General features: G+C 38.4%; 1 protein-coding gene across 1 annotated transcript in view; it reads right to left on the reverse strand.

Annotated features, from left to right (window-relative positions):
* ST18 (ST18 C2H2C-type zinc finger transcription factor) overlaps positions 1 to 21,543 on the reverse strand; it is a 118,802-nt gene that overhangs the window by 18,119 nt on the left and 79,140 nt on the right. The window contains exons 15-19 of the mRNA XM_036264100.1: positions 9,333 to 9,448; positions 4,182 to 4,244; positions 3,319 to 3,387; positions 429 to 491; positions 247 to 327 (exon numbers count right to left, since the gene is read on the reverse strand). Coding sequence (XP_036119993.1) covers positions 247 to 327; positions 429 to 491; positions 3,319 to 3,387; positions 4,182 to 4,244; positions 9,333 to 9,448 — 392 coding nt within the window. The remainder of the gene's footprint in view (positions 1 to 246; positions 328 to 428; positions 492 to 3,318; positions 3,388 to 4,181; positions 4,245 to 9,332; positions 9,449 to 21,543) is intronic.

A 21,543-nucleotide genomic window follows, 5' to 3' on the forward strand; every position in this document is an offset into this window, starting at 1 on the left:
GAAAAAAGGATGATCTCCCTCCTTTTAATTTTACAGTATCAAAAATCCTTAGAAACATAGCTATGAATGGAAAACTTTTCTCGAACTTCCAAACACTGACTGCTACTTCAAGGCTCCTGTGTTTGAGAGGGTACACCTTCCCTGAAATGCAATCAATGCTCAGCCGCATCCCAACTAAGGTCCCACCCATTTGACTACCAAAGCGACTTCTGGCCCTGATGCTGCTGCCTCAGCTGTCACACTTACTTGAGTTCAGGGTCTTCTTTTTCTTCCTTCGTAGCTGTCATTCTGACACCACCTTTCCTGGCACGAGGGCAGCCGGACAAACTAAAATATGTACCCAACAAAGAACAACACCAAACCATGTCATCTCCATGGAGACTGCTGCCAACACTGATTTTGTGTCTCAGAAACGGGGCCAATCCTACCTTCTGTGGGAAGCATAGTTTCCAGTCACGTGCCCTGAACCATCACAACCTGGGGTTGGACACCTGGAAGACACAGGAACAGAGCACAGGCCACATGGTCGTGGTGGAAGGAGGGGATCATGACACATTCAAATAGAACGAAACGGAACGAGTAGCTTTCGGTGGGACCCATGTTGCTCAACTATAATTCACTTTTGACCATGAATCCATTTAAAACATTGTTTAGAGATGTAACTACTATGCGATGCTTGGTAGACATTGTATTAGTTATCCTATCTTCTTTTATTTTAAACCTTGTTTTGGAAGGAACCTGAAATTTTATCCACAACTTACTGCTGGGCTTTCTGTCTATATCATGCAAAGTTCCTATCTTTCATTTAAGAAAAATAAGTTTTCCAAATTGTTTTTGAGCAGAATTTATTTTCTTTGATATGCTCCACTACCGTAATAATCCGTTAAATTCAGATGAATAGCAGTGTTACATGTGAATTCCAGAGACTTGGCACATTAATATGGTTGCCAAAGAACCTAAGTCATTTGCACCTGGTCTGTTCTGCCTCATGGTCCAACTTAAATGGCCTTTTGGAAAATATACCAATAACTATTATTGACAATCAACCATTAAATTTGGAAGGAGAAGGGTGAAAGAGAAGGAAAAACCCAATTCTGCTTGGAATTCTAATTAGGGATAGGTTTCAAAATACTCTTGAATACAACAATTTATACTGCTTCTCTCCCTTTTATTGCCTTTTAAAAAATCACAAATGCTAATAAATACACAGAGACTGCTATAAAATGCTTGCTTTTCTGAAGGTTATTGTAGAAATTATCTTTGTTATTATTTCAGTTGTACACATATCACAATGGTTCAGATTTCTACCCAAACAAGAGTTTGAGAAAAATAATAACCAAAAGAAAAATGTGAATGCCTCCCTTTTTCTTAAACTCTAACCCACTGAACTTTCATGGAAATGCTTTTATTCATTTACTCCTGAGGCAGAAAATAGGAGTAAATGCTTTTTTGAAATAAAATACAAAACCAGCATACATCTCTTTAAGCTAACCAGAGGGCTGAGTCTTTTATTGTTTACTTATTTAAAAAGTTTTTAAATTAAATTTATTGGGGTGACCATGGTTAATGAAATTATATGGGTTTCAAGTGTACAATTCTATAATATATCTTCTGTATACTGCATTGTGTGTTTATCACCCAAAGTCAAATCTCCTTCCATCGCCACATATTTGACCCTCTCTACCCTTCCCACACCCCTTCCCCCGGTAACCACCATACTGTTGTCTGTGTCCATGAGTTTTTGTTTATCTTGTTTGTTCATTTGTTGTTTTCAGTTTTATATCTTGCATATGGGTGAAATCATATTTATGCACTGTTTAATCAACCATTTTCAGATATAATATGTATTCTATATTGTAGGAAAGGCTTAAATGCTAGTGTTTTTCTATTGATATTTTGTAAAATAGTGGTTTACTAGCATATTGCTATTATGGAAAAATGTGTGTCAAGTAACCTTGTTTTGGAGTTCTCCTTGAGTCTCTAAAGAAGAGGTCAATGGAATCTCTCTTTTCTTCTCTGTATGGAAGAGATCCAAAGCTGTTACTTATTAATGACTGTATAAAACACAAATACTGGAGATTGTTATAGGACATATCAACCTGCATGTTTTAAATTTACTATCAATATTTTCCCCCTAGAAATAATGTTCAGAGAAAATAATTCAGAGAACTGACCATTATTATGAAGTCATAGCAATGTAAAAGTTTAGGGCAAATCTGCAAGATTGAATGAGTGAGTACTGAGTAAATGAGATTAAATAAAAGTAAGTATGCCTGGCACTTCTCTCTTTTCAATCTGTTATTAGTTTTTGGCATTCTTATATTTTAGTCTGAAAAAGCAGCAGTCAATAAAACAATTTCCAGAATTGTATTTTACATTTTGAAAATGAGAAAAGCGGTATATTTTATAGTTTCTTTTACTATTTTTCATACTAAAATTCTGAATTTTTATAATTATTTAATACTCCATTATCTTTCACAAACTTATTTCCTATAAATTTAAGATAAATTTTTAAAACAAATTAGAAAATGGAAATACTAATAAAATATAAAGAAAACACAATACCTAAAATTGTACGTGATTTAGATACAAAATGTTGATTCTACTATTTACACAAATAGTGTTTTATTACTAGACTTAGTAACACTTGTTTTTCCTAAAATATTATTATTTTCAAATAAAGTTAATTAATTTTAATATTATCCCTGTATGTTTTTAAAATTTTTGCCCTATTATATTTTAAAGGGTTTAAGGTAGATTATAACTTTTAATTATTCTACATGTAATATAATAAGATATGAAAATAAATGAGAACTTTGGAATAAAAGAAGATAAGAATGGTAAAAATAAAATCAATGAGTAAAAGTTAATACACATGTGACTTTGAGATTCTGCAGAGTAGGTAAAAATGAGCCAGAAGAGTCCAGAACCCAAAGGTGAAAGGCAATGATACGATTCAAAATGCCCATAAAGAAAAATATTACTCAGTTTTCTTAAAATTAGATGATGAAATGGTTTGCCATACCTTCAGAGGTCTGATTTATTATATAAATTCTGAAGTAAGCAGGAAAAAAAAGTATTTTTTAAACTATTACATCATTGTTTTAAAATTATTGTAAACACCAAGACTCCCAAAGCAGGCAAATTAACTAACTTGCAGTGATTTAATTTTAGTCATTTGAACTTTTTGGTGAAAGAGTTTGTTGATTATAATTTAGTGAGACAATTTGCTACTTGTTGGTGACCATACTGGTCCTGAGTGGGGAGAGTCTCAACACAGTGGACACAGGGCAAGGAGGTCATGCTTCCCACACTTACTTAAGCTCCTGAGAGTTAGCAGCCATGAGGGATTTAAGAGTCTTATCTGCTAAAGGACATCCAGAAACACTAAAAGAGGATGAGAAAAACAAAAACAAAACACAGAACACTGACATATCCAAATTGGACTCAAATGGCACCCTGAGTCTGTGAACATCTGTTAAAGTCAATGGTGACTGGGGATTGGGAAAAAAAATAACTAGGTTTGAATCTGGCTTTGTTATTAGAACCAGTCAGGGCTTGTGGACAACTCAATTATTTCTAATAGACTTTGTTATTTATCGAATGAAGGGCTTTAACCCAGTGACATTCCCCAATTCTAGAATTCAGTGGTAAGAGTTGTTACTGACAAGGAGTCCATTCCCATTGCATCATCAAAGGGTGGTGGCTTAAATCAGTGCCCAAAGGGAAAGCAAATCGCATCAGTGAAGAAGTGAATGGAAAGATTAAGCACAGCCTTTTGTCACTGTTTAACCTCTTTAACACCTTGACTTTTTATGTGTCCAGGACTGAGGATGCCACATCCACAGGTGAATGGTCAACCCCAGTGGCTCAGTCTTACCTTGGTTTCACTTGTGTCCTAAAGCTAGACACAGCCAAAACCCTGGCAGATACTCTAACTCCGTAACCTGGACTACAGGATCAGAAAACCATTTTTAACCAAAATCATGATATCTATACCACATAAGTGAAAAGACTAAAGAGTTAACTTAGCTTTATTTCTGAAAAACAAACAAAAACAAACAACCCAGCTAACTTCCTCTCCAATTCCTGATCCAGATATCTTTCTAGAATGGGCGAGAATAAGTATTTAAATGAGAACAAGATGATAGAACCCTGATGTACAGCAGGTTGCTAGGTACCTGCGATGGGATGCATAGTTTCCTGTGACGTGGCCACTTCCGTCACATCCTGGCGTTGGACAGCTGGATCAACAAAAAATACATAATTAGAGTCCAGTGCATTTTATTGATTCATTTGTCTAATTCATTATAAGATAGCTTCTCTTTTTGAGGTCAGTTAACACAGTATATAGGACAAGCAGAAGCTAGTGAACTAAGGATTTATGTTACATAAGAACGAGTAAACTAGCTGAAAACAAAGTGGCATGATTGTGCTAGCTCTCAGCATCGCATCCAATTCTCTGATTCAAATAATGTAGGAAAGCGATGCTAAAATATACGTCCTAGTGATGTGTCAAAAATCAACGATGTTTTATTTCTTTGAAAATATATGTTATAAAATAAAGGAGGGACATCTGAAACACTTTCAACAATAAGGATAAATTTAAAAAAATAAAAAGAATAAAGAAAATAAAAATCAATCAATCAATATTGTAAGCCCATGCTTTACAATGACAGTGGCTCTTAGAAATACCATCACCAATTACATAATAGTTTTCTGAAAGAAACTTTTGTTAGTTTTAAGGAGACATAAACATTTAGAAACCATCTGAAAAAGAAGAAAATCTTTGAAAATATTACCTATGACTGAAATATAAACTAACATTTTAGATGACAAAGCTGCTGACAGATCAGAAATAGGTAAGAGTTTAGTTAAAAAGTTTGTGATCAGTGTTATTCAAATCTTGAACCCAACTAAGCAATTGCTAATTAACAATAAACTTAAGCAACAGGCTCTCGGGACCTGCCAAAGATCAGAGTCTGTGCCTATGTACTTGCTTGTATCTCAGAAGCTGGTCACATTCTGCGCCTTTTCTGTGTGTTTTAAAAATAATCTAACAGAATTATTATTCTGAGCAGTTTTGCATCTATAGTTAATAAGTTCCTCAGTTTCTCAGTCACTTATTTTCCTCTGATGCTGCTCAAAAGTTGCTAATTTGGAGTAAGCAGATTGACCTCAGCCTACTCAGCGCTATTTGTGGTAGTGTTAATGATCAGAGGAGGAATCTACGTCATCCACGCTCTGTTATTTTCTGACATCCTGCCTAAAATGAAGGCTTACCCATATGTGTAGAATACACAATTTACCCCTTTGAAGGGACATTGAGAGAGATGGACAATATTCGAGATTTTCCTAAATGTTACCTTCCAGGTATTTTTCCCCGCCGTGAGCTACCTTCCAGTCATTTTCAGGTAATCTAAAGGAATTATAAAGTTAGAATATCTACATCTCTCAGAGAGATGTTTGATTTTCAGGGCTCGATCCAAGAAGAGTTATTTAGCTCTTTCCTAGATGGGCTATCAGAAAGAAAAGTGTGCAAGCTATAAACATAAGTAAACAAATAAAGAAAAAAATGAACAATGATTAACATTTGAGTTGAGTTATCTTGCAAATGCCATTATCTCACCAAATAGAGGAACAATCTCTTCTGAACATTATACCAATGGAATAACAGAGGGAGAAAGAAGTGTCCTAATTATCTGCGAATTTCCACTTTGGAAATACATCGCCACCTAGTGTTTAAAACAACATTGTATTTACTTTAATTCTTTTTTTCTATCTTTAAATTACTACTATTAATACTGCCGGGATAGGTAAGAAGTACTAATAAATTTTAAACCAGTCAGCTATAAATTACTGAGTAAACATAATAATAAAGTGTGATCTTAATTATCTGCTGGTTAATTTTTTATGTTCGGTGGTATAAAGAGGTCAAGCAATAAGGAAAAGATTGAGAGCAGTGTTGTCGTGGGAAAATCTTCTGTTTCAGATTCTGACAGCTGGCTTTAATTATAAATCTTCAATTAAAAATCTTGCACAATAACATTTGCCAATATGCTGGGAAGGTTTGCAAGTGAAAGTATCAACATTAGAGAAAGGAAACTAGCTGGTTTCCTTGGTAAGTGGCATTCCAACTCAAAGCAAATCTATGCTAATCAACATTCAAAAATCCTATTTTAGCCAAACAGTTCTGGGGAAGTAATTAAAGTACATTTGTTTATGTGTTAGAACATAAAACATACGAACAACAGGGTGAAACTAGAGGAGTGAGACTTTCACAAAACCAGTATGTCAACACGTACACTGTGAAACGAGGTGAGAACTATGAGGTCTCCAGACATAGTTTCCTAGAAATTCATAAATATATTCCAAAAATTGTTCAAAATCTTTTAAAAACCCTTTCTCACTTGTTTGCTTTTGCATCAATAGGAAGTACCCATTACAAAATAATCACACTTCATTTTTCTGTCCAAAATGGTAAGCAGGTTAGTTATTAACTTTTACACTACATTTACTTGTGAATAACTCTGACAATTCCCCCAAATCTACCTTATAAAAACAAATGCCAGTTTTGAAGATATTCAAAGTAATTTGCAGAAAGAAAATTCATAGTGGGATGGGGGAGGGTATCAGAGTAGCCAAGAAGACGGCTCAGCTCAGTGACAGTTGAGGGAAGAGCTGAGAGGAGATCTGTGGGAAGGGCGTTCAGGGCAGAGGGAACAGGACTGTAAGGCCCTGAGGCCTCAGGGAGGAAGCACAGAAAGAGTAGGGCTGGTGGAGAGGGAGGGTCCTGGGACAAGGGGAGAGCTCGTTGCTCATGTGAGCTATGGGAAATGAGTCCTTGGTCACAACTGGTGTTGCCAGCCTGGAAGTCCTCATTGTAGCGATGGTTTGAATACCCAGAGCCTGAGAACTGAGTGTAGAGAAGAGGTACAGGTCTGAGCTTTGAGGCGAATCCCCATCTTTAGAGACTGTACAGGAGTCTATGAGGGGGTGACAGGTGAGGGGGGAAAAACTCTCCAGGTGTGGTGTCCTTACAAGCCAAGTGTAGAAAATAGATTAGGAGGTGGGCGTGATCAGTTATCTCAAGTAGAATCAAGAGGACCAAGAACTGGAATCCACATGGGGGTAAAACCTGTCTGGGAAAGATTCAGAAGAGAAACCGAGTCACGCAGTAGCAACACTTTTCTTGAGTTTTGCTGTAAAAGGAAGGAGAGACAGGGGCTCGGGTGGAACCTGGGCCACAAGAGAGTTCAAAATCATTTTTATTGGAGACATTTAAACTCATTTTTATGCGGAAGGAACAGAAAAGGGCGTAGATGCGTGGGTAAGTAGAAGGGTTACTCTTTGCTAGGAACCTTCAGTAACTGGCAGTTTTCAGTATTCTTGGGTATGAATATACTTTAATATTTAATCATTTACACATGGAAAATACTTCTTGCTTTCGCTTTCACTCACTCACTGATGGTAAACACAACCCATCCAGCAGGACACTACCTGCTGAGGATATAAACACAAACAGAACAGCCCCGAATCCCGACTCACCTTTGCCTGAAATGCCCTCCCGCTCCCCCCACCCCCACGAGTCTTCCCTGGTGTCTCTCCCTCGCTGCATGATAACTGGTAGCCTAGGTAGAGAAGGAACTCACGACCGCGTCCTGACCTGGCCATTGCCCAAATGAAATCACGTCCTCGAGGAAGTTTATGAAGTACAGTCTAAATGCCAGCAACCCACAGTCAGAAAACTTCAGGGTTAGCAAAATAAGGCTGTGTGAGCTGGGCTAAGGCCTCAGTCTTAATGGTCACTGCAGTAATTTGGTGTCATCACCTGGAGGGTACCTGCAAACACAGCCTCTGAATTCCCTTCCCTGCCTCTACGTTCCACCTACTGGCTGGCCTCCACTATTTATTTTTTATTCATTTTAAATCCTCAGCAGAGGATATCTTTCCATTTATTTTCAGAGTGGGAGGTAGAGAGAGAGACACACACATCTATGTGAGAGAGACACATTGTTGCCTCCCAAAGAGCCCTGACCAGGGCAGACCGACAGCCCTCGAGATACAGGCCCTTGACCAGATCTGGTGGATGCTCTAACAGCAGATCCAAACCGGCCAGGGCAAAGCGTCCATTATTTTATGAAACTTTTTTCCAAAGATTTGTCCTGCCTTTTTCGATTTAACCTCTGAACTTCCGGTGGCATCTGAGAATATCAAATACCCAGTTTTGGAATTTTCTCAGCTTTTAGCTCCCAGGACAATTGTTTCCTTAGTTCTCCTCTTTTAAGTAGATTCATTTCCATATTCTTTTTCCCTCTCAGGTCCCAGCAGAATATGTACCCCAGTTCTGTGTTGAAGACTCTGTCCTTTTCTTTCTGTACTTCCTCCCTCTGCACATCATCTGAATCTCTAAGTCAACAATTTAGATGATCTTCCTGACTCCAGACAGTCCCCAAGTGCATCCAGTACTCTTCTTAGGGCCTTGGCCCTCCTGGACTCTATGCCTGCCCTTGCTCTGTCTCTCCAGGTCCTTTCGACCCTCAGGGCTCAGCTCAGGGCCTTCGCTCCACACAGCCTTGTCCAGCTCCATGTGTCCTGACCTCCCATCTCAGAACTCTGGCAGTTTTTTGAAATTGATTTTAGAGAGGGAGGGAGAGAGAAAGAGACACTGATGTAGGAGAGTAAAACCTATCAGTTGCCTTTGCATGCCTTTCCACCACCACCACCATGACCAGGGATGGAACTGCAACCCAGGTATGTGCCCTGATAGGAAATCAACCAGGGACCTTCTGGTGCATGGGAGGACCCTCCAACCAGTTGAGCCACACCAGCCAGGGTTCTGGGGCAGTTTTAACCAGTACTTATTGCCATTGGGTGCCCTGGTCTTTAAATTCTTCAGAGTCACACGACCCTTTGAGAATGTGATGAAGACCAAGAACTGTCTTATCCAAATAGCAATTTGCATCAAGTTTGAAAAGGTTTGTAAACACCGGAGCCCTGGCTTGGATCCTCTGGGGTCAGTGGATCTCAGATTAAGAATTTATAATAAAAACTTAAACATTTCTATTTATTTCATGTTGTTTTTTAATCAATTAGACTTTTAATTCTCTTAGCATAAGATCATGTCATGTACACCTTTTTTTTTTTTTTTTTTCCATAATCGTCTCAGTTCTGTGCATAGGTTTAGGTATAATAGAACTATTGAATGGTTGAAATTGCCCAACAATATTCCTAAAGTCAACTATATAAGCCAAGATATTATTATTCAAAATTATGACCATGAGTTTCTTATTTCCAGAGTCCCACAGAACATGCCATTTTGGACCACTTACGTGATTAGTTCTTTTTTGAGATCTCTTGCATGGAGCTTGGGTTTAGGGCTTGGCATGGAGGACTCTCCAGGAAACTTTTTTTCCTCTACATTTTCTAGAGAGTTCACTGGGTCTTTCTGGAGAACAAAACAAAACAAAACAAACAAACAAACAAAAAACAGAAGCATAGAAGGCATTAGGGAACCCTGGACAGACAGTTTTATTTGAAGTCATCAGGGTCAAATTTGAGTTTTGGCTTAAAGACTTAGCTGAAATTCCTCACAAAATATGTACACAAAATAAATAAGATAATGAGTATAAGGATCTATCTGATGTATGGACATTTATGCTCAGTGAAGAATGAGAAATATAATTCATGGGGATAACTTTAAAAATTTCACATTTTGCAAATATAACTGCAGAGGCATTTCATGAACCAAATAATTACGTTACTATCTTAATATAGTTTAGGGGTTATTGTATAATAAACATTTCATAGAAAACAATGGACTAGTTCTTTATGTACACAACAGTCATCGGTAAAACAAGAAATATAGCAAAATTAAATCACAAAAATTTTTAAATGGAAAAGGAATAAATAAATTTAGGTTAACAAAGGGTTCTTTCTAATATACAAACAATGAAGATTTAAATTATTTGTTTAAATATATAATAACTAGACCACAATATTTGGATATTTTATTTTATTTTTCTGGATAATTGCTTTTATTATCGCATTGCTTCCTGTTTTTCTTAAGTTACCTTTTTTTTTTTTTCCTAAATTGGTATGCTTTTCTTATTGAATGAATTTTCTTGTTGAATTATCACTAATTTTTATGGCCTTCTTTTAAGTTTAATACTGGTCTTTATTTCATAAGAAAGACTCAATCCTTTCAAATAATTTATTTACCATCTGATATATTATCTTACAGAAAACTAATGATGGTTTTCTCAATCACATAATTAGTTTACAATTTCTGGATTTAATATTAAATTCAGAAGAACTAATATAGAAAACTGTATTCTAATTCTCAAATGGACAGATATAAATAAGGTGATGAAACTATTTTGAACTTTTAAGTTTAATCTCATTTAAATCAAATGGATATAAAAATGTAATGAAAAAATACAATTTCAATAACTCGAGTCTACATTATAAAACAATAGGAAGCCCTGGCCGGTTTGACTCAGTGGTTAGAGAATCAGCCCACAGACCAGAGAGACCCGGGTTCGGTTCTCACTAAGGACATGTACCTCGGTTGCAGTTTGTCCCTGGCCCCGGTTGGGGTTGTGTGGGTGGCAGACACTCGATGTGTCTCTCTCTCTTCCTCCCTCTCTCTCTCCTGCTCTATCTGATGTTAAATACAAAAATGTCCTTGGGTGAGGATAAAAAAACAAAACAAAACAAAAAAACAATAGAAAAACAAAATCCCTAAATTTTTTCTAACTAAAGGAAAATATTAAACCTTGATCTTAATTATAAAGGCAAATACAAGTTTTTTTATTAATTACTTGGATAGCAATTCAATCAATTATTTTATGCAAGACCATACCATGTAAATACATTGGTAAATTATCTCAAGTAATATGATCTTCAGACCAAATAAATGAAACCTGTTTTGGTACAGTTTTTTTTCTTCAGATCACTTATAGCGCTAAGTGTTTAATTTTATTTTATTGATAAATATTAGAAAATAGTTGGAAATAATAACATACCTTTTAAAAATAAAGATAAATAGGTGCTTGATGGTACTTGCCTACTAAGATACAAAGAGAAGTCCTATTTGAATGGCTGCTTCCAGGGAATCCAAAGCAAAATAGATGAATGATGCTTATACTTTTCAAGTTTTACAGTGTGAATGCCTACAGTGAAGCAATTCCTAATTATAAGATATGAAACCTAATAATACCACAATCCATTCCATTTTGTGTTAACTGGATTAAGCCTCGCTAATATTTTCTGCCATAATTTATAAATGTCTTGGCTTTTGGAAAGTAGATACAAAATGTTAAGTCCAGGGTTAAGTCTCAATGTGGTACAGCCTTTGTTTTTCTGTTTAGATACTGATTTTTTCACGAAAATGGCATAAAGTAAAAACCATCTTATTATTTTTTACGATAGAATTAAGAACAAAGAATCTCTAAGAAGGCATATAAATTTATAGACTAACATGTAAAGGTTGTTTGACTGCTGAATTTCTGCATTGTAGAAAGCAAGGAACAGGCTGTTTTGATTACAGTGGCTTTATACAATAGTATAACTTGAAATTAGGTAATATGAGCCCTCATATTTTGATCTTCTTTTTTCAAGATTGTTGTGGCTATTTGAGGTCTTTTTTGGGTACCATATAAACTTTTGAAGTATTTGTTCAAGCTCTGTGAATATGTTGTTGGTATTTTGATGGGGATTGCATTGAATCTATAGATTTCTTTGGGTAGTATGGACATTTTAATGATGTTGATTCTTCCAATCCATGAACAAGGTATGTGCTTCCACTTTTTTATATCTCCCTCTATTTCTTTTTTCAATGACTTGTAGTTTTCTGCAAATAGGTCCTTTATTTCTTTGGTTAAGTTTATTCCTAGGTATCTTAATTTTTTTTGCCAAAATGATAAATGGGATTGTTTTCTTAGTTTCTCTTTCTGTGAGTTCATCATTGGTGTATAAGAATGCCATCGATTTAATGACATTAATTTTGTATCTGCTACTTTGCCAAATTCATTTATTAAGCCTAGTAAATTTTTGATGGAGTCTTGGGGTTTTCTACGTATAGTATCACGTTATCTGCGAATAATGACAGTTTCACTTCCTCTTTTCCAATTTGGATTCCTTTTACATTTTCTTCTTGTCTGATTGCTGTGGCTATGACTTTCAGTACTATGTTAAATAAGAGTGGAGAAAGTGGGCATCCCTGTTTTTTTTCCTGTTCTTAAGGGAAATGCTTTTAGTTTAGTTTTGTTTTTTTTTTATCCTCACCCAAGGACATTTTTCCATATTTTGTTCAGATAGAGTAGGAGGGGGAGAGAGAGAGAAACATAGACGTGAAAGGGACACATCGAGTGGCTGCCACCCGCATGACCCAACCAGGGCCGGGGACAAACTGCAACCGAGGTCCGTGCCCTTAGCGGGAACCGAACCCGGGTCTCTCTGGACCATAGGCCGATGCTCTAACTACTGAGCAAAACCGGCCAGGGCAATGTTTTTAGTTTTTGCCCACTGAGTATGATGTTGGCTGTAGAACAGGCATATTGATCAATGGAACAGAATAGAGAACCCAGAAATAGACCCAAGAAAATATGCTCAATTAATATTTGACAAAGGTGGCAAGAGCATACAGTGGAGTAAAGACAGTCTCTTTAATAAATCGTGTTGGGAAAATTGCACAGCTACATTAAAAAAAAAAAAAAAAGAAACTAGACCATCAACTTACAGCATACACAAGAATAAACTTAAAATGGATAAAAGACTTAAATGTGTCTCATGAATCCATAAAAATCCTAGAAGAAAATGTAGGCAACACAATTTCAGACATCATACGCAGCAGAATTTTCACTGATACATCACCTAAGGCAACAGAAACAAAGGAGAAAACAAACACATGGGACTACATGAAACTCAAAAGATTCTGCACAGCAAAAGATACAACCATCAAAATGGAAAGGCAACCCACTGTATGGGAGACCATAATTGCCAATGATATATCAGATAAGGGGTTAATTTCCAATGTATATAGAGTGTTCATACAACTCAACAACAACAAAAAACAACAAAGAACCCAATTAAAAAATGGGCGGAGGAACTAAATAGATACCTCTCCAAACAGGACATACAAATGGCTAAGAGACATATGAAGAAATGCTCAACATCACTAATCATCAGAGAGATGCAAATTAAAACAACAATGAGGTATCACCTCACACCTGTCAGAATGGCCGCCATCAACAAATCATCAAACAAGTGTTGGCGAGGGTGTGGAGAAAAGGCAACTCTAGTACACTGCTGGTGGGAGTGCAGACTGGTGCAGCCTCTATGGAAAACAATATGGTGTTATCTCAAAAAATTAAAAATTGAGCTGCCATTTGACCCAGTGATCCCACCTCTAGGAATATACCCTTAGAAGCCTGAAATACCAATCAGAAAGAATATATGCATCCCTATGTAGACCCAGAGACATGGAAGTGGGGTACAGGCTGACAATCCCCAGAAAAGGGTGTAGTGGGGGAGAGATAAACCACAGAACTTATATGCATGTATGCATGAACAATGGACATGGACAACAAAGCTGGGGACAGGGCAGGGTGGAGGGGAGGGGAGAATCAGTGGGGAAAAAGGCGAAACATCTGTAACAAAAATGAGTAAATAAAGTAGAAAACAAACATACATAAAAAACAAATTGTTGCAGTCTAAAAAATGTAAAAGATCCTCAATAACAGCTAAATTTAGCAACATATAAGTTTCTCAACCAAATTAAGATCACCAAGTAAATAAATCTCTGAGCTACTGAGTATATTCCATTAAAATTATGTTAACAGATAAAACAAAACAGCAAGGAAATGGGGACTTTGAAATAAATTATCTGTTATGAAATTTGCTATTTGACTAAAATGCATACAAAGTAATGCTTACAAAATATATAATATTTCATTTGGTATAGTAATGTGTGGCAATGCTTAATAAGACAATTTTATTGGCTATGACTATTTAAATATTTTGTAACTTCTTTTAAAAACTATGGACTCTTATGTAGCAATTGCATTATAAAGTAATTGTATTTTCCTTTTCTTCACTCAGCTTATTGCCCCGGAAAAGCTTGCAGAGAGCATAGGTATTAAAATACAGATGACTATCACTAAGAAAATTCTTCTTTTTTAAAAATCATTTTATATTTTCAGTTACAATTGACATATATTAGTTTCAGGTATACACTTCATTGATTAGACATTATAAAACTTACTAAGTGATCATCCCAAAAGATCTCATACCCATCTGACAGCATACATAGTTATTAGAATATTATTAACTATATTCCCTATGCTGTACTTTACACCCCCATGACTACACTATAAGTACTAATTTGTACTTCTAAATCCCTTCACCTTTTTCACCCATTCCCTCCAACACCCTCCCATCTGGCTACTATCAAAATGTTCTCTGTATCTATGAGTCTGTTTCTGTTTTGCTTGTTCATTTATTTTGATTTTTAGATTCAATTATTATTATTATTATTTTTTTTAATTTTATTTTTTTATTTTTTTATCCTCACCCGAGGACATTTTTCCATTTTTTGTTCAGGTAGAGTGGGAGGGAGAGAGGAACAGAGAGAGAGAGAGAAACATCGACGTGAAAGGAACACATCGAGTGGCTGCCACCCGCACAACCGACCAGGGCCGGGGACAAACTGCAACCGAGGTACGCGCCCTTAGCGGGAACCGAACCCGGGTCTCTCATGACCGCAGGCCGACGCTCTAACCGCTGAGCCAAACCGGCCAGGGCTAGATTCAATTATTGATAGATATGTATATATTTCCATTTCATTGTTCATATTTTTTGTTTTTTCCTTTTCTTCTTCTTAAGAAGACCTTTTAACATTTCCTGTAATACTGGTTTGATGGTGATGAACTCCTCTAGCTTTTTAATGTCTGTGAAGCTGTTTATGTGTCCATTAATTCTAAATGATACCTTTGCTGGGTTCTAGAGTAATCTTGGTTGCAGGTCCTTGCTTTTCATCACTGAATATTTTGTGCCATTTATTCCCTTCTGACCTGCAAAGATTCTGTTGAGACATCATCTGACTGTCTTATGGGAGCTCCCTTGTAGGTAACTAACTGCTGTTCTCTTGCTGCTTTGAAGATTCTTTCTTTGTCTTTAGCCTTTTGCATTTTGATGATGATATGTGTTGGTGTGAGTCTCTTTGGGTTCATCTTGTTTGGGACTGTGTGCTTCTTGGACATCTATGTCTGTTTCCTTCAACAAGTTAGGGAAGTTTTCTGTCATTATTTTTTCAAATAGGTTTTCAATTTCTTGCTCTCTCTCTTCTCCTTCCAGCACTCCCATGACGCAAATGTTGGTATGCTTGAAGTTGTCCCAGAGGCTCCTTACACTATCTTCATATTTTTGAATTTTTATTTCTTTTTGTTGTTCTGTTTGGGTAATTTTTGCTTCCTCATATTCCAAATATTGGATTTGGTTCTCAGTGTCCTCTATTTTACTATTGATTCCCTGTGAATTATTCTTCATTTCATTTAGTATATTCTTTTTTTTTTTTTTTTTATCCTCACCTGAAGACATTTTTCCATTTTTTTGTTCAGATAGAGCGGGAGGGAGAGAGAGGAAGTGAGAGAGAGAGAAACATCGATGTGAAGGGACACCCCGAGTGGCTGCCATCCGCACGACCAACCAGGGCCGGGGACAAACTGCAACCGAGGTCCGTGCCCCTACAGGAACCGAACCCGGGTCTCTCTGGACCGCAGGCCGACGCTCCAACCGCTGAGCCAAACCGGCCAGGGCTCATTTAGTATATTCTTTATTTCTATCTGGTCCTTTATTATGTTGTTGATGTTCTTACTAAGTTCCTTGAAGTTCTCAGTAAGTTTCTTGAGCATTCTTATAACCATTGTTGTTGTTGTTGTTTTTAAATCCTCACCTGGGGACATTCTTCCATTTATCTTCAGATAGAGTGGGAGGAAGGGAGAGAGAGAGAAACATCAACATGAGAGACACACATCGATTGGTTGCCTCCTGCATGACCCTGACTAGGGCCAGGAATCAAACCACAGCCAAGGTACATGCTCTTGACCAGAATAAAACCTGTGATTCTTTGGTCTGCAGGCTGACGCTCTAACTACTGAGAAAAACTGGCCAGGGTAATAACCATTGTTTTGAACTCTGTATCTGGTAGTTTGTTTGCCTCCATTTCATTTTGTTCTTTTTCTGGAGATGTCTCCTGTTCTTTCATTGGAAACCTGCTTCCTTGTCTCTGCATTTTGGGTGCTTCCCTGTGTTTGTTTCTATGTATTAGGTAGGGCTGCCAAGTCTCCTGGACTCGGTAAAGTAGCCTTGTGTAGTAGGTATCCTCTAGGGCCCAATGGCTCAGCCTCCTTGGTCATCTGAGCTGGACACTCCCGGAACACCCTTGTGTGGACTGTGTGCACTGTCCTGTTTTAGTTGAGCCTTGATTGCTGTTGTTGTCACTGGGAGGGACTGACCTTCAGACCAACAGGCGATGAGGACCAGCTGAGACTACAGCCAAAGAGCTGCTGTGTAGGAGCCAAGCCTGTGGAGCAGGACTTGCTTCAGTGGGGCTTTGGGGCTCACCAAGGCTGCCCTTTGAGTATACTGCTCTTGGAGATGGTAGGGATGTAACCCAGCGTGGTCTGAAGCTGACCGCAGTATACACTGGCTCGGGGGCCTCCCAGGAAGTGCAAAGTCAGCCACTGGCTATGCCCTGCCTGGGTCCACCTGGCATGAGCTACAGAGTGATCTGCGCATGGCTGGTACTTATGTTGGTGCCCAGGAGAGGCCAAGCTGTGAACCAAGACAGGCTGCCATTAGTGCCAGGCCTGAGGCCACTTGGTGAGAGATATAAGGCATGCTGAGGACAGCTGCTGCTTGTTTGAGAGATTTTAGGAAAGTCTGAAGCATGAGCCAAGATAGGCCATTCATATGGAAAACCTGCTTGGAACAGCTTGGATGAGCCTGCAAGTTGGGTGGGACAGGGTCTCGGGGAATCACCAGGGCTGGGCAAACAATGTGAGTCAGGTTGATGGAGACTCAGATATGGTGCCTGCCTGTGGGCTCTGTGGCAGGGAGGGTTCAGCAAAGGAACAATGAACTCTGCCAACACTTTTATCTGGGAGAAGGCTGCCCTTTCCCCCAGCTCTTGTCCTGATGCCAGAGAAGTTAGTTCCTCCCCATATGTCCCTGGTGTCTTTCAAGCTGTTGCCTCAGAGCTGGAGCTCAGAGTGAGCCTGAGTAAGTCCATGCATGGGCCCTTTAAGAGGAACTACCTTGGACTCCAGCAGCCTTGGTGTCACTCAGCCACAATCCCCAGATCTGGGGACTTCTCTTCTTGGCACTGGAACCCTGGGCTGAACATCTGGTGTGGGGTTGGAACCCATCACTCTTAACAAGGCACCTCCACATCCAAGATAGACATCCCGATTAAAAACCACCACAGGTGGGTGTGGGACCAGCCCGTCCGCCTCCGCACCTCCTACCAGTCTCAATGTTGCTTCTTCTTTAATTTCCTAGTTGGAGGACTTCCATTCAGCCATATTTCAGGTGGTTCTGAATGATGGTTTTTCTGTAGTTTAGTTGTAATTTTGATGTGGTTGTGGGAGGTGGCAAGTACTCCTTTAACCTATGCTGCCATCTTGACCAGAAAATTCTTAATTTTGCTATAAAAGCATTTTATATTGGATAAATTCCTAAATAATACTCAATAAAAAATAAATTAATCTCATTTATAATTTTTCTCTCAAAATATAAGGTATAGTTAAATTAAATAAAAATATCATTTTCAAAATTAGCATTTTGGAAATAATATTTTTATACTATGACTATGTAAGACAGTATGTGGCATACATGTGTGTGTTTAGAGAGTACTTGGGCACTGTGAAATTCCTTGAATGTACAGATGGAAGTTTATATTGATTTCAGTAAAGACCAGAACATAATGGTAACATGAATAACAGATAATTCCATCTGGCACTTTTAACATTTTAAGCCCTGAAATCTTTGGAGAACTGATCACTGAATGAAACTGACAGCCGTAGTTATTTCTCAGCACTTTCCTTCTGAGATATTTTGAGTTTTTTCCAGATTCAGAATTTTTTTAGGGAGCATCTGGACAGGTTATTTCACTGAGAGAGGCTGACAATATTTTCTGAAAATTACCACCAAAATTAAGCAACTGTTGTGCATATGAGCCAGATAACAATGAATTAGAAATAACTGCTCAATTTCTGGTTGCATGTGTGTACATGTATATGTGTCATGTGGGGTGGGGGATGGGGACATGGTGGAGGTAGCAATGGGAGGGATGGAGGTGTGGGAGCAGGAACAGACTGCAAGCCAGTGCTCAGAGTATCACCTGGGCCATGTGCAGCCATCCCAGGAAAGGCCATTGGAAATGACAAGCAGGACCAGTTCCTTGCTTGTGTGGTCACATCCTGTAGATGGAGCCTGCTGTTCTGAGAAGCACATAGACCACTGTTGCCTCCACCAAACTTGCCATGTACTGTTTCTTCATTATTCTATTTTTTTTTTTCCTTGCTAATTTTTTTTTTCAATATTCTCTAGTTGTCTCCATTTGGTGAGTTTTTTTCTCTTTTGTTTCCTCTCTATTTTCCCTCTTCTCCTTTGTCTTTGCTTTAGGGAAGCCCAGGCTCCCTAAATGACTACTTAATGACTGCACAACCAAGGATCAACATCTTTACTCCTTTGCACCTCAATTTTCTCTTCTAAATTTTTTATAACAATCCTGCTTCTCTGTATAAAGATCTCAGTATAAAGATCCCTTATCTTTATTTTTACTGAACATGGTTTCCCTCTGTTACCTTTGCAATGAGGACATTGATTGCAATCTACCTTTTCAAAATAATACCTTTTCATCTTCAAGATTCAGAACAGGACGTGAAAAATACTCTCTACTAGTTGATTACCTTGTCATGGCTAGAGGAACACAGAACAAAAGGTGAGGAAATGTACTCGGGGGTACAGGGATCCAGAAGCACTCTTTCCTGTGCCTGTTCCCATTGGCTGTGGCTTCCACAAGCAACAAGTCACTCATGCAAGATACTGTGGCAATAAGCATTAAGCTTAAAAAATATTTTGTCATCTCAAACCTAGGGCAAGCTCTTGACTCCAAGAGCTCACTTAGTATCTTCAAGTTCTTTATCACGAATGACATTGAGTTTCCACATACTTTCTAAATTCCATATTTTAGATTATTTAGGTTGCAAACTGTAGAAATAAAAGTCTGTACTATCAGACCTGAAGTAAGTAAGCCATTCTAGAAAGAGTAGGAATCTAATCTAAACAAATCCATTTCCCCCCATGAATTTTCCAGAAAATAAAACATGGTCATAGATATATAAGCATTAGATAAGAACATACTGTTGCTGAATTCATAAGGCTGCCAAGGTGAATTCAGATATTTTTTAGAATTTTCAAAAAATAGAGATTGGAAAGTAAAGACAAACTATTGTTATAAGGTCTCATTTTCTGACCTAGTGATAAGAAGTGTAGCCAAGGAGGTCCATGGGGTACTCACTAGCCCCCCCAAATGGATAGAGTTTCTCAGCATATAAAAGGTACATAGTTGACATTGTTGCTGAGGGCGCAGAATTATAACCAATGCCAAACACAAGACCCTAAATGCAAATGAGAGCCCACTTGTCTGAAGTTTGCTTCATTATGACTCAAGACTGGATCTGTTTGTCTGACTCTGTATGAATGGAAAGATGTCTGGGGAAATGACCATAGTCCATTTACACCATGGTCACAAGGATGAGGACAGAAAGCCTAAGTCCCACCCTGCACATGGCCTTAAGACGCTTTCAAACATGGTGGGTTTCATCCTAGCAGGATTCATCCAAGAATAAGAATGCAGTTATGCTTACTTTGCAAAGCACTGTCCTTCACATGATATATGACTTCTACTGAACCCCCATCAACAGATCTTGTAACTTGGATTAGGATTCCTATTAATGGTGGGAAAGGCCACAATCCCATCAGCAATCAACTGTCTGGAGACCAAGCAGGCTCGTGAACTGGAGGTACCTCCCCTCTTTTCTAAAGCTGACTTGTATGAAGTGGGACTGAATCAACAAACCTTTCAAAAAAATTTATCTTGATTGTTGAAAATATTACAGATGTGTGCCCTTTTCCCCCATTGACCCCCACCCCAATTGTGCTTGTGCTTGATCAGTTAACATAAATATCAACAGATTTCTGGGTTATAAAAATAGATAGAAGCTAGGTGTGACTTCTGTTCTTGTGCACAAGCCTGAAGTGGCAGGAGGGCCTGTGGTGGAAGGAACATGTTTGCCAGTTTGTGGTCATTGCTGAGCTAAACCAGTTTTTTATTCCCTACGTGTGTCAGTTTTATATTTATTAAAGTCAAATATATATTATTTTAAGAAACCGATCTTCTAAAATACGATTATGATATATTAAGACCATCTCTCAATACTTGAGATGCATTTTTTAAAAGCCAAGCAGAATAAGATGAGTAAGTCCAGCATGACAGAACCTAACCAGGAGCTGCTGCTGCTGTATAAAGTTCCCTCTGCATTCCTGGGATGATGTGTGTGCTGTTGACACAGAGCACCTTGGGTCCTGTGGGGGCTCCTCCAAGATTTGGTCCCCAACCATGCCACAGAGACTTGCCATTCCTTCCAGTCCACCTGTGTGCCCGCTTGCACTCCATGTGTCAGTGCTATTTGTCGTGTGTCGGTTCTCTTACTAGACTGAGACACACATGGTGGAAGAATGTCCTATTTGGTACTGCGTCCTTAGGACCATCTTACTGCCCGGACACAGAGATTACTGCTGGTGAGTGTGTGCTCCAGGAAGGAAAGGGGGGGGGGGAGGAAGAGGAGAGAGGGAGATCATCCCAATCTGCGATCACTACTGTTTATGTTGACTTATGCTCTGAGATGTTAAAGCATATGCTGAAATCAAGTTAGTCTTTCCCGAAAGTCTCTGAACATCAAAAACCTGAGAAAGGTGATGCACACTTCCAAAGAGAATGGCTATTTTAGTTCTTTAAACATATAAACTGGCAAGTATCAATAACTTTCCTGCCAAACAAACAAAAGAGAATCACTTACTGTAATAATCAGGGTCACATTTGCAGTGATATAAAGTCTAAACCACAGAGGGATCTGGCCATGAATCCTTATGAACAACACTAAGTCATGCTAATTAGGCCAAGCCAGGTGGCTCAAACTATGGGGACGAAGGCTACATGAATTCCTGCACAGTCACAATATCTGGCTTTCAGGAGTAAAACCACCTCCAAGAAAACCAAATACGTGAATGCATCTTCTTGACTTTGGGATTGAGACAACTCAGCCATCCAGCATTTGTGATCCAGCACCATAGCAATGACTCTTCCCAGCCATCCCTCTGGATCTTCAGGGTACTGGTTCCAGGACCCCCCCCCCCCAAGTACCAAAATCCATGGATGCTCAAGTCCCTTATATAAAATGGCATGGTATTTGCATA

Source organism: Molossus molossus, unplaced genomic scaffold, assembly GCF_014108415.1.
Source record: "Molossus molossus isolate mMolMol1 unplaced genomic scaffold, mMolMol1.p scaffold_m16_p_16, whole genome shotgun sequence".
Classification (NCBI taxonomy): domain Eukaryota; kingdom Metazoa; phylum Chordata; class Mammalia; order Chiroptera; family Molossidae; genus Molossus; species Molossus molossus.